We start from the raw sequence: 13,004 nt of genomic DNA, 5'->3' as shown, positions 1-13,004 counted from the left end.
TATATACATCACATAGGAGATGCTGAGGCTGCAGTATATACATCACAGGGGACGCTGGGTGACATAGACATCACTGGGGAGGCTGGGGGGCATAGACATCCCTTTGGAGGCATAGACATTACTGGGGACAGTGGGGCTGCCTCTGCTCTCCATCTGCGGGACTGGAGCGCATTGCCCACAAAGTACGTCCTCATGCTGGCCCTGGCATTTGTGAGCTCGCATTGCAAGTGGGGATTTAAAGGACCAGTAAAACGGGGCTGCGGTCCCTGGGAATCTGCCCAGGGGCCGCAGAAAAGGTCTGCAGGCCAGAGGTTCCCCATCCCTGATGTAGATAAAGATTTGGCATGTCAGATTTCGGACTGCTGATACTTCTGTTCTCAGCAAGATAAGCTGCTGCCAGAGCAGTCTGACAATGACTTTATCTTACAGAACACGGGAGCAATCAGCAGAGTGACCACTCCTGTGTATGGGCAGTTGGGGAGAGCTAGCTGCCTGCCGACCGTTCAGCTGAACCATTGTTTGGCCAATAGCTATCGATTGTATATGGGGCCTTTTAGAATAAAGTAGCATGGTACGTGTCCAAGCCACCAGTCCATTCAGCTGCTCCTGGCTGTGGTCTTGTGGCCAGCGGAGAACATGGGCACCGGTTCCTCACTCTGGTGATTGGTGAATGTCTCGGTGATGGGACCTACATTGATTTAACAATTATCTCCCATCAGTAGAATAGTAGTAATTTTTATGGACTGGAATACATTTTAAGAAACTGAAACATTTGTATGTTTGCCTACATGATATCTATGGTATATCTGTGCTGTTTTTTTCTGATTGGGTTTTTGTCATTGTCCCGCCCAATGGACATTTCATGGCAGTACGTCAGGTAGAAAGGCACTGGCTTAACTAAATCTTATCCACTCTGAACAGAAAATCCACAGCTGTCAAATTGGCAAAACACACTGTGGACCTCACGTCTGCATTACCGTCAAAGTGGATAAGGCACGCGGGAACATACTGTAAAGGTTAAAAACCAGCATGTCAGTGTACAGTTTGGCAGAACTACGTTGGTACGTGCACTCTTGTGTTCTTTCTTATAGAATAAGACTTTTTTCCTTTTTCTTCTAGGCAGATGTGATAAGGTTATTCAGTGTGACTTCTAGAAAGATACCTGATCTTGTCCTATCTTGTCTCTCTAATATTTAGCATCTCATGCTGTTCTGTACAATAAGCTAATGATGGCACGCCATAACCATCGCTCTATGTAAAGCTGGGTTTCCGCTCCTACCACATATTACCGATGGGTGTGCACATCTGAGACCTCTGTGGTGAGGAGGACTCGTCTTTATGTGCAATTTACTGATCTGAAACAAACTCTGAACATTAGGTTTGTTTCCAGTGCTCACGGCTTTATAGAAAGACACGCAGTGCACATTGTGAAGCCTCTCACTAGTGCCCCCTACTGCATCTTAAAGGACATCTGTCAGCGCAAAATGAAAATGGCAGCAGGGCTAATTTTTATATGTCCGGAATAACGTGTTTCGCATGATACAACCATATTAATAAACCAGCATAAGGAAAATGTATACATGTGCCATCCCTGTACCCCCTATAGACCCTCTGCCACAGCGTATATACTGTGATGTAGGAGTAGTTTATAGCCGTGCATTGTATATGGCTAAAGCTTTGGTTGTCCTTGAGATTGTTCTATTGCACTTTTCAAATATTTATATATATATTTTTTTACACATAATTGTAAAATAACCAAAATGTATTTTTTTTCAGCTTTTTGGCAACTGGGAGGCCCAGTTCAGGAGGATTTTAAAGATGATTGCAGGAGGTGGACTTTCAATCACAGGAGCTCACACCATGTGTGGGGACTACCTGTACAGTGGCCACACAGTCATGTTAACACTGACATATATGTTCATAAAAGAGTGTAAGTAATTCAGCATTGTTATTATTTATATTTGTGCTGTTTATACATGTTTGTACCTTTCTGCTGTGTTAAAGGAGTTACAGACCATGTAAAGTTAGAGCGGGGTCGCCGAGCCCTGAGGGGTACAGTGATGAAAAGTCACCAAGTCTCTGCTGACTCTATAGCTGCAAAGTCCAAACTTTTTCTGGTATTTGCATCAGCACAAAAAACGTGCAATGGGAGCTTGTTTCCATTACCGAGCAGCTCCATGAAAGCCTTACACTACCAAGCACAATCCAAGAGTCAGATGTAGTGCGGTAAAGCCATCAACACTGGAATCTGGAGTGATTGATCATGTTTCTATATCTGGCATCTGATGGACGAGTCTGGTTTTGTCGAATTCCAGGAGAAGGTTACGAAGTGTTTTGGTGGAGGATGGATAATGCAATGGGCTTGTTTTCTAGGTTGTGGCCTAGGCCCCATTGTCCCAGCTTCAGCATACCAAGACACTTTGGACAATCGTAACTTCACAGCTTTGTGGGAACTGTTTAAGAAGGCCCTTTTCTGTTTCCCATGTCTGAGCCCCAGAGATCCATAAGGACATGGTTGGGTTAGTTTAGTGTGAAGTACATGAGCGGTGCCACAGAGCCCCAAACTCAATCCCATCCAACACCTTTGGGATGAAATGAGAATGGAAGTAATGAAACCCGGTCCTGTCATCCAACATCCGTGTCTGACCTCACAAATGCTCTTCTATGTAAATTAATAAAAAATTCCCACATAAGTGGGAGTGGATACAGCTGCAAAGGGGAATCCAGCTCCGTATTAATGCCTATGGATGTAGACTGGGAGGTCACACGTGCTCCTGTAGGTGTCATACTTTTGTCCATGTAGTGTATCATTCAAGGGGAAACCCTTTTGTGTGTTCGTATTTCCTCACTGGTATTTAAATATTAGAAATATTTCTCGTGACTCTTTTGACTTGCTGTAACCTGGACCACAGACCTCATTGGAGATGTTTTTTCTTTCACTAGATTCTCCGCGGCGTTTCTGGTGGTATCACTGGATTTGCTGGTTTCTCAGCGTTGTTGGGGTCTTCTGTATTCTCTTAGCACATGACCACTACACTGTAGATGTTGTCGTCGCATATTACATCACATCCAGGTGTTTCTGGTGGTATCATACAATGGCCAACCAGCAAGTAAGTATACCTTCTCCTACCCCTCGTGGGTCCATTACTCGCCATTAAATCTCAGTTTTCATATTTGACTGTTCTCTCACCCCTTCTGTCTTTTGTCCTATTGTTTCTTGCCAGTCAATTAACTTGGCTGCTTGTAAGGGTATAAATTTGTTGCAGAAAATTCGGTGTCCCCCTCATTCATATGAGTAGGTTTTACAATGATCCAGCTACGTGTTGCAGAAATAACATTCACATCTATAGGATGATTGATGCTATAGGGTCTCAGTTTTGTTAGTTATGGCAAGGAAATCGCCTGTACAGCCTTAATAATCGTGGACCTTTTATGATTTTGACAAGGTAGGGTGACATATTGGGGTTAACTGCAGTGGCATCATAATTCTTTCAGGTTTTAAGTATTGGGTTTTAAAGTAGATCAGTGACTAGATTTTACACTGTAAACTGCTTAAATTATTAAATAGGTCTTTGACCTGATGATGCTGCAGTATTTACTATAAAAATCCATATCAGACTTTATAAACCTTCTTGAACGTTTCACATCCTAATATTAAAATGCTCAGTTTAAAGGAGGTCTCCACTACTAGGACAACCACTTCTTGAACTAATTGTTTGGCCCCGATAAAATAAAAAAACCTATATTCTCTGCCCCCCCCCCGTGCCGGCCCCAAACTAGCAGTGTCGGCACTCGCGGTCCTGGAGCTATCGTGTGGTTGTTGTGACATGTGGTGCCGGGCGCCCAATCAGTGCCAGCATCACTGTCCCCGCCTTCGTACGGATTGAACGTGAAGAGTAAGTCCCGGCTGCAGATTCCTGACTAAAGGTTTATACTAGCTATAAATACTGTAATAATATCTGCATTACTCCACAGGTCATTGCCTCTTCGCGCTGCCCATGGTCTTTGCTGACAGGCTGCAGTGGTGACGTCATGGGTACAGCTTGACCTACAGTCAATCACTGGGCTTAGTGGTCATGTTGATAAAAATATACAAGAAACACTCATGAACTCATTGGCTTCATTTAAATCAATGAATTTTAATTGCATATAGAATGTCCAGAATGTTATTTATTCTGGACAATCTATATGCAATTACAATTCATTGATTTGAATGAAGCCAACGAGTGCCAGTTTTTCTTGTATACTACCTACGGATTGGGGCCCTACTTGTGCAAAGTATACTCAGAAGTGCCATGCTTTTTCTCATATCTTGATGAAAATATTACAAGTCTGTTGAAACCTCAGTGATTGACTGCAGTGTTCATATGCATTTGTGACTGCACTTCTGCACCTTGTCAGCAAAGACCAGCGCAGAGAGGCACTGCTGGACCTGCGGAGTCTGAGTAATGCTGATTTCATTAACCCTCTTAATGCTTCATCACATACTATTAATTCATGGAGCGAGACAGGTTGTCGGGAGGCAGATGCCAGCGAAATTACAAAGCAGCTGTCAGTGCTACCGCTAATAACAGCATTTAAAAGGTTAACAGCAGTGGTCGAATCGCTGACAGACACATTTAAGGGCCCCAGGCCCCAGTCCACCTTGGAGGTGTTTGTTCGGGTGTCCATTGGCCTTGCTGCGACTCAGTCGCTATGAGCCAATGGATTGCTATGACAGCCAGGGACCGTCAAAACGATTGCCAGTTTAGTTTCTCTAAGGGGAGAACTAAAAAAAAAATTAAACAAAATTGGTGCTGTAACATTTGATTTGAACGGTAAATGTCATTAAAGAGGATTGAAATTGATGTTTTGTTTTTTTCTGTTGCACCTCTTACAAAAATCTGTCAAAACATAGTATATACCTGAATATGGTTAACTAAAAGCACTAGCTTACCGTGCAAAAAAAAACAAAACAAGTTCCTTTGATAGAAAAAGAGAAAATTGATGGGTCTCGCTAAACAGTGGCACATACCAACCTTTTTTTTTTTTTAAATACAAATTTCTGAGGCATAAAAAATAAAAGTAAAACTATACATGTCTGATATTGACCTGGAGAATCGTTTTTGCTGAACAATTGAGGTTGTAAAAATAGAACCCCAAAAAAACCTTCAACATCCTTGGTTTGATTTCTTTGCCTGTGTGGATTGGATGGGTTAATACCAACATCTGGTGAGCATTTCATGTCAATAGCACCTTTAGAAATACCTTTACTGACAAAATTGGTGACATGTTCAATACTTCTTTCACCCGCTTTTTGCACTGCAAGTTGTTTTTATGCTGCAAAGCTTATGTGCACTCTTTTTTGCATTTTTTTTTACAGCGCTTTTTCAGGGGTATTTCCAGGCAGAAAATGCCTGACAAAGTCACCATACCGACATACCCTTAAATGTTGTGATCGATCCACTTAACGACCCTTTTTCCAGTTCTACCCTGACCATCAGAATTCATGACTTAAGTTGTTGTGCTGAAGAAAGTTTTAGTCCCCAAGATGCAGTTCTATAGGATTGTAATGTCCATTTGTCACAAGTTTTGTGGAGACTTTCAGTTCTCATTGATTCCCATCATCAATTTGTACAAAAAGTTCTTAATTGTCTTTTCCCTCTAAAGAATGTGGTTTGTTCTGTCTCGACTGTTTTCACAAGGTTGAAGCGGGGGGTTAGCGGGAGGGCTGCTTTTTTGTTTCCAGATTGCATTGTCGAGGCAATTATTAAATAAACAAGACAGACATGTGTACATGGAGCAGGTTCATCACTCCACTAAGAAGACTTTCTAGTCTAGATCCCTATAAATGAACGATTTGTGATTCATAATAGTGGCATTTCTAAATCTGTGACCTGTCGATCCAGCAAACATCAGTAAGTAGGTGGCTGTACAGGATCTATCCAGACCACAGGAGGCCCCTCATCCCTTCGTCTGGAGGGGGCACACTGTGTGTGGGAGCATTTTTTGCTTCCCTGTAGTCTTTCTTCTACCAGAGATTTCTTAGGCCTTTGGGTTCTGCACATTTACATTTTTCCCTTTTCTTTCTCTTGACTGTAACTGATTTGTGTCATCTGTGACTTTTCTTGTATTTAAATCAGTGATAAGTGATTTTCTGGACATTATCATGAGATATTTTTAAAGGGACATACACGAACCACACAAGTAATGTGTTCTCTGCATCCCAGGACTACAGTGACACCCCACACAATTACCAATAGGTACCCAAAGAAAAAATTGGCTTAGACCATAGCTAGAGGGCAATGGAAATGCTGTGATCTGTGGGCAGCTTTGTAGCTGACATATCAGAACAAAAGTTTCTAGCAACATTCTAATATGTGCAAAAAAATCCCTTTTAATTTTTACCTTATGGAAACCATCTAAATCATTGTAATACAGATATTTTACCACAAATCGTGGATGATTCTGTCTATTTGGGGCCTAAAGAATAGAAGAAATATTCTTTAAAGGGGTTTCAAGGAAACCGGGAAATTTTAGAGCACTTCACGCTTCCCTCTGCCGACAAGCTTTTTGGAGGTGGAATTTTCATTCTCCAGCAGGACTTGGCCCCTGTCCACACTGCGAAAAGTACCAATACCTGGTTTACACACAACAGTATCACTGTGCTTGATTGGCCAGCAAACTCGCCTGACCTTAACCCCATAGAGAGTCTATGGGGTATTGTCAAGAGGAGGATGAGACACCAGATCCAACAATGCAGATGAGCTGAAGGCTGCTATCACAGCAACCTGGGCCTCCATAACACCTCAGCAGTGCCACAGGCTGATCGCCTCCATGCCACATTGCCGCATTGATGCAATAATTGATGCAAAAGGAGCCCTGACCAAGTATTGAGGGCATTTACTGAACATACATTTCAGTAGGCCAACATTTCAGATTTTAAAACATTTTTCAAGCGGTTATAAAGTATTCTAATTTACTGAGATAATGACTTTTGTGTTTTCATTGGCTGTAAGCCATAATCATCAGCATTAACAGAAATAAACACTTAAATAAGATCACTCTGTTTGTAATGACTCTATATAATACATGAGTTTTACTTTTTGTATTGAAGAACTGAAATAAATTAACTTTTTGATGATATTCTAGTTTAGTGAGAAGCACATGTATGTATGTATGTATGTATATGTGTGTATATTGTTTTTTTTTATATACTGTTTTTGTTTTTATAAATATACTGTCCTTTTTTTGTTTCATTGCAGGTGCTAAAAGAAGCTTCGCCATTGAACCTCCTCTCGCGTGTCTGGTGGTACAGACCGTTCCAGTACTTCGAAAGCAATGTTCACGGTGTTGTACCTCGGTCCTATCATTGGCCCATCCCTTGGTCATTGCTGCCTACTAGGCAGGCGGCATATAGCAGACTAATAAATAAAGCATAACTACTGCAAAAGTCAAACTGTTGTCCGGATGCTTTCAAAAGTGCTAAGAACTTGGTCAATGCCATAAACGCAAACACCTACCATCCTTCTTTCTGTTAACTTACCTTGACCTGTTCATTTACCTGGTCAGCACTGTGATAATTTACTCTCCAAAGGACCCACGTTGGAAACAAACCAGACTTCAACTTATCATGGACCGTATACAATCTCCTGCCCACGTGGGAACAACATTCTCCATAGCCATGCTTGTTTGTATATGAAGAAACCACATAAACCAGTAAGATTTTATACCCTGTGTGCGTCTTTCCAGTCATGTCTGGGAACAAAGCATTATTTTCTTTGGAAAACATAATTTCATACCACTTACCCTAAATACTGGGCTCAAAGCCATTTTCTAAACAGTGTCTCTATGAAGGCTTTGAAGTATCTGAACAATCTTGTGCTGCAGCCCCACAAAAGTAAGAAGCTATCCTTTAGCAGATTTCCCCCCTCCTCCCCCCCCCCCTTTTTTTTTTTTTTTTTTTTTTAATACTTTTTAATATTTTATTTTTGTTAAAATCTATCCTTTATGTGGTTCAAGTTTATGTATTCTTCTGACTCACGCTGTCAAGTGCACTCATCACTTCACTGTTCTTTGTGGTAGAGCCTCGTTTTGTTTTTGTGTAATTTTTGATTTCTTTTTTTTTGTGGGACTGCAGCTTTGCTTTCTCCAATCTTTCTACCTGTCGCAGCAATGCTCTGTTAAAAATGAATAAAAACAATGACAATGAATGGTTTTGTAAAAATCTTTAGCAACGTCAAAGTACAAAAAAATATGAAATAACCTCTGTTGTAAAGTGAATTTTTTCTAAGTATTTCCTACATTTATTTTTCAAACTGATGTTGATAGAGAACATTTAAAGATTTTTACATATCAGAGAAGATCTAATCGGAGGAGAGATTTGTAAACGTTTCTAGTGCCTTCCTCGTCTTGATTGTATGGTCAGTCGGCAGTCTTAAATCATTTTAATTTTGAATAAAGTATTCCATATCACATTGATAAGAAATCTTCTATAGATATATATGGAGATGTTATTACATATATTTTGCATTCACACGTATAGAAAACACTTTATTGCATATTTTATTGTCTAATATGATCTATTCTGAGCATAAAAATGACACTTTTCAAATTGTAAATCTACAACTTAAATTCATAGCTTACTTTTTTTTTTTTTGTAAACTGCTTTTTTTAACCAAAAAAAAAAAAACCCGTGTGAAAAGCAGTTAATATTTAAATTTTTGTGTTACAATTTCTGATCTTTCACACTTGTACCAAAAAACTAAATATTTGGTTATGGGTGGAGTTCATTTAGTAATGGAGAATTTCCACAAAATGTATAAATATACGGATTATACATATAGAAAACCTCTGGGTATGTGCGCACAGCATGTTTTTTCAGGTGGATTACACCTTGAGTCTGCCTGACAAAGTGGCCCCATACAATGCACCTAATGCGCAGTCATGTCAAAATGACATTGCTGTGCCGTCTTATGTCATGTTTTTTAACCGCTTCAGGGTTCGGAAACATTGAAGTGGTTAAAAGAAGTGACATGCTCATTCTTCGTGCGGCTTTGGCTGGGAAGTCACCCGCTCTCTATACTTCACAGCATAGAGTAAAAGATTTCGCAGCGCAAGCATAATGGCAATACCACTGATGAAGTCTCTTCTGGAAAACAATCATTGGCATTTTCCTGAAGCAGCTTCGCCTCTAAAGAGAAAAAAAGGCTTCATGTGCACATGTCTGAGAAAGCGACACAAATATTGAACATGGTGCACAGCAATGTTAAAACGATATTGCTGTGCACATACCACTTTTAACTGCTTCAGGTTTTGGAAACCTTTGAAATGGTTAAATCACTTAACTAGTGATAGCGCAAGTGCTCGTTACTAGAGTTTGCCTAGGGTGCTCGGGTATGCACAGAGTATCGCAGGTGCACAAGTGACATCCCCACGGTCGCATGTTTCGCGGCTCTTGGCAACAGTCGCAAAACATGTGGGGATTGCCAGTGTATGTCAGACAATCCCCACATGTTTTGTGGCTGTCTACCAGCTGTGAAACATGCGGGCGTGGGGACTTGAACATGTCTCTCGAGCACCTGCGATTCTCGGTGCATACCCGAGCACCCTAGGCAAACTCTAATAAAGAGCACTCGTGCTCATCACTAGTAACAAATTCATTTTTCTTAAAGATGTTGTGTGCACATAACCCTTACGCGAAAAAAAAATATAAAACCATGCAGGCCTCAGTTATAGGAAGTTTCGCCCCCAGCAGTTTGCCCCCATCAGTTCGCCCCCGCACATTTTGCCCCTATCATTTCGCCCCCAGGAAGATTCGCGCTTGCACATTTCGCCCCCGCATGTTTCGGCCCCAGACGTTTGCGAACTGGGGACGATATGTGCGTGGGCAAAACATCCTGGGGGCCAAATGCTGGGGATGAAATGTGCGGGGGCTAATTGCTGGGGGCGAAACATCCAATTCCCGCAGGCCTCATATTCCTGATGAAACTCCATAGTGTTTGCCTTTTGAGGCTGCTTTTGTTGAGAGTTGCTGCATATTTCTCCTAAAGGCAGCACTGTCATAATTGTCTGGCAGCTCCGTGCTATCCTAGCATATTCTGACTCCAGTTGGTCTTCGTCCTCTGCTGATTAATCAAATCAACTACTTTGCTCCACTATACTGGTGCATTTAGACCCGCAGATAATCTGCCCACGAGCATTTGTAGGGACGCACGGTTCTGATTATACGCCTGTGTAAACATGCCGTGCAAAGCGCTCATTTGTTGAGTGACCGAAAAGCAAAGAAAATGATCGGTGAGGCATCGCCCTGCATAAACGGGGGATGTGCTGCTAATAACATGATCCATAAGGTTACATAATTATGTCCCCATCCTCTTTTGTTGGATCTGTGTAAACACAAACCCCAAACAGCTTGCGTATAGTCGATCGGTACTCGATGGTGCATTAACTCGCCAATATCATCACGTCTAAAAGCACCATTGGATATTTAATACAACACTTTTTTTTTTTTTTTTCCTTCCAAATCGACGCCACTTTTTTTCTTATGCGCTGTTTGTGGTATTGCAGCTCAGCCCTGTTTACATGATGGGCGTTGAACTGAAGGGCCAGGCACAGTCCATGGACAAAAGTGGTGCTGGTTCTGGAACGGGAAAAAAATTCTAGTCCTACACACTCCATTTTCAGTTCAATCTATATTGATTTTCTTTGAGTTCTCCTATAACCCTACAGGACGTTTCAGCTTGATGTGGTAGCAGTCATGCTTTACTTGCTCCTGCTGAGGTAGGCTTCTCCGCAAGTAATATAAAGCATGGGCGTTCACTGTACGTAAAACGCACCACTTGATCCTGTTGTGACTTGGCTAAAGCTCAGGTGCCCCCCACACACATAAGAATAGCACAGAACCTATTATTGTGTATTATTGGGTGCTACTGATAATGAACTCCACCCATTTGTACATTTTCACATTGTCCTGCTTAGATTTTGATACTCCAGGATAGTCAGGTTATCTCTGTTTTATTCGAGCACCTGTGTTTTCGCTCTAACCTTATTTAAAAGGATAAAAAGTATTTGATTATATGATTGCCAATGTACAGGATATAGTAGTTTTTTAAGAATGAAGAATCTATCTATAATTGATATATATATTCGCATATATATCTATTCTGTATTTTCTGTAAAAACAGAGTTTTCTTCTGTGTTTTTCCTTTTGTTTTGTGTATTCACAAGTTGATATTTGTACTGTAAAAAAATGACAAACTCATTGGTTTGAAAATAAAAAGGTGACAAAAAAGGAAAGGCAAATGGAACACTTGAACCGTGTTGTGCTTGTATTCATAGCCTTACCATTAATGCTGGGCAGTATGGATCGGAAATGTCTTTTGTCTATTTATGGTGTCTTCTATTATTGACTTAATATAAAAAAGAGAAACTTTCTAAACATGTTGTTCAAATTGTTTGCTCCAATGTTTTTTGGTCTACCTTCCCAAGCGTATCTGTTTTCACCATTATTTTGTCCCGTCGTCTCCAGAACTGTTAATTAAAGTATATTTATATTTAAGTCACGACTGTCTTCATTGTAATTTGTCCATCCCTGCTACAGTCCCAATAAAGCGTGTTCCACCAGTAATAATGAGCACTTTTTTAAATGTTCTGGTGGAGTTGGGCTACAATTTTGTGACACTTGGCATTTTCACACCAGGTTGAAGAAACTGTCAAAATGGGCAGAGCTAAGAGGGGGCTTTGGTGGGGCAGGGTGTCACTACGCATGCCTGTCAAATTCACCAAAAGTTGCAGTTTTTTACTCCAGAAATACTCCAGTTTTTTTTTTTTGTAGCGTTTCTTGTGAGGTGCACGCCACTGAGATGTGCCTAATTCGTTAAGTGGTGTGCTTCTCTTAATAAAGTTGCTGCATCGTTCTCCAGTGAACCCTTCATTAAAGCACACCTCCAACGGTTTTTTATTGCACTGCTGGAGTGGTGCTTTAACTGTAATTCCCCTGTTGCATGTCTCATTCTCACCTACCTCCTCCTTCATCTTTTTCCAGCGTCACTCTTATCGGTTTCCGGCAAAAAGTGACCTGCCAGCAGCTCCAGTGTTTCTTGGAGTGGCGTGTAGGTCACTTTTCAATACAAGTCTTGTAGGGTGGCTCTGCAGGACCGGAGCGGTGCCGGAGGGTGAGTATACGACCGGGGGCTGGGAATTACATTTAAAGCGCCACTCCAGCGCTGAAAAAACAAAACCGCTGAAGTGGTGCAGTAAGCCAGACGTGCGCAACACTAGTCTTCATGGATCAGTCCATAAGATATTTGCAGCAGGTCCTGTAAGTTTCAAGGGAGGTCCTCAATAAATTGGGCCTTTTTTTTTTTTTTTTTTTTTTTTTTTTTTTTTGCAATATGCCAGAGATATTTCAGATTCATGAAATTTGAAGGGCATGTCTTCACCTTGAGCTTTGCACAAGTTACTCAGGAATAGTTTGAAGAATATGAAAATGTTACGTTTTGCATTAATTTGCTGAAATAGGTGGTCACTGCCGCATTAAAGATGGCGATGTCATGAACCTGGCCATCCACATGATAATGAAAACGTGAATAATCCTAAATCACCTTTTTCCATTGCTGCAAGGTTCAGGTCTGATACTCGCATGCCCATTAGAGGTGCCTTGGACATTAAACTGGAGTTAGCATGGGCACTCGGACCGGTCTGTGGCTATATAGCAAGGTAAAATGCACAGCATCAAAGGGGTTAACTGGACTTTGGGGGTTTTGGCTATGGGGCTGAGAATTTACCAGCAGGTGGTTTCGAAGTACCTACCTGTGCTGCTTTGCAACGATTTGTTTCGGCTAAGGGTGGTCACAGACTGCTCCTGCTGGGGAGTCTCCTGCTTCCCATGACATCACATCAACAGAGAAGCTTTTTCCCTTCTGCTTTGTCAATGGGGCATCGCTGCTGATGTCATACTGATTGATGACCTGCTGCCCGCTACGTTTGGATGAGCTGGCTGTTGATATGACGTCAGTAGTGAC

The 13,004-nt window shown here is 41.3% G+C and overlaps 1 protein-coding gene across 5 annotated transcripts in view; it reads left to right on the top strand.

Moving 5' to 3' along the window:
- The window catches only part of SGMS1 (sphingomyelin synthase 1), a 477,679-nt gene extending 466,561 nt beyond the window's left edge, over positions 1 to 11,118 (top strand). For all 5 annotated transcript variants that reach the window (XM_073685501.1, XM_073685499.1, XM_073685502.1 and 2 more), the window contains 3 exons: positions 1,777 to 1,930; positions 2,944 to 3,110; positions 7,245 to 11,118. In XM_073685501.1, the coding sequence (XP_073541602.1) occupies positions 1,777 to 1,930; positions 2,944 to 3,110; positions 7,245 to 7,421 (498 nt within the window). In that variant the 3' untranslated portion in view covers positions 7,422 to 11,118. The remainder of the gene's footprint in view (positions 1 to 1,776; positions 1,931 to 2,943; positions 3,111 to 7,244) is intronic.
- Positions 11,119 to 13,004: the final 1,886 nt, after the last annotated feature.

This window comes from Phyllobates terribilis, unplaced genomic scaffold, assembly GCF_046119375.1.
Source record: "Phyllobates terribilis strain yellow unplaced genomic scaffold, ASM4611937v1 Scaffold_5__5_contigs__length_657084704, whole genome shotgun sequence".
In the NCBI taxonomy this organism is placed as follows: domain Eukaryota; kingdom Metazoa; phylum Chordata; class Amphibia; order Anura; family Dendrobatidae; genus Phyllobates; species Phyllobates terribilis.
Note: the sequence above shows the minus strand (reverse complement) of the source record. Positions and strands in the feature narration are given on the sequence as shown.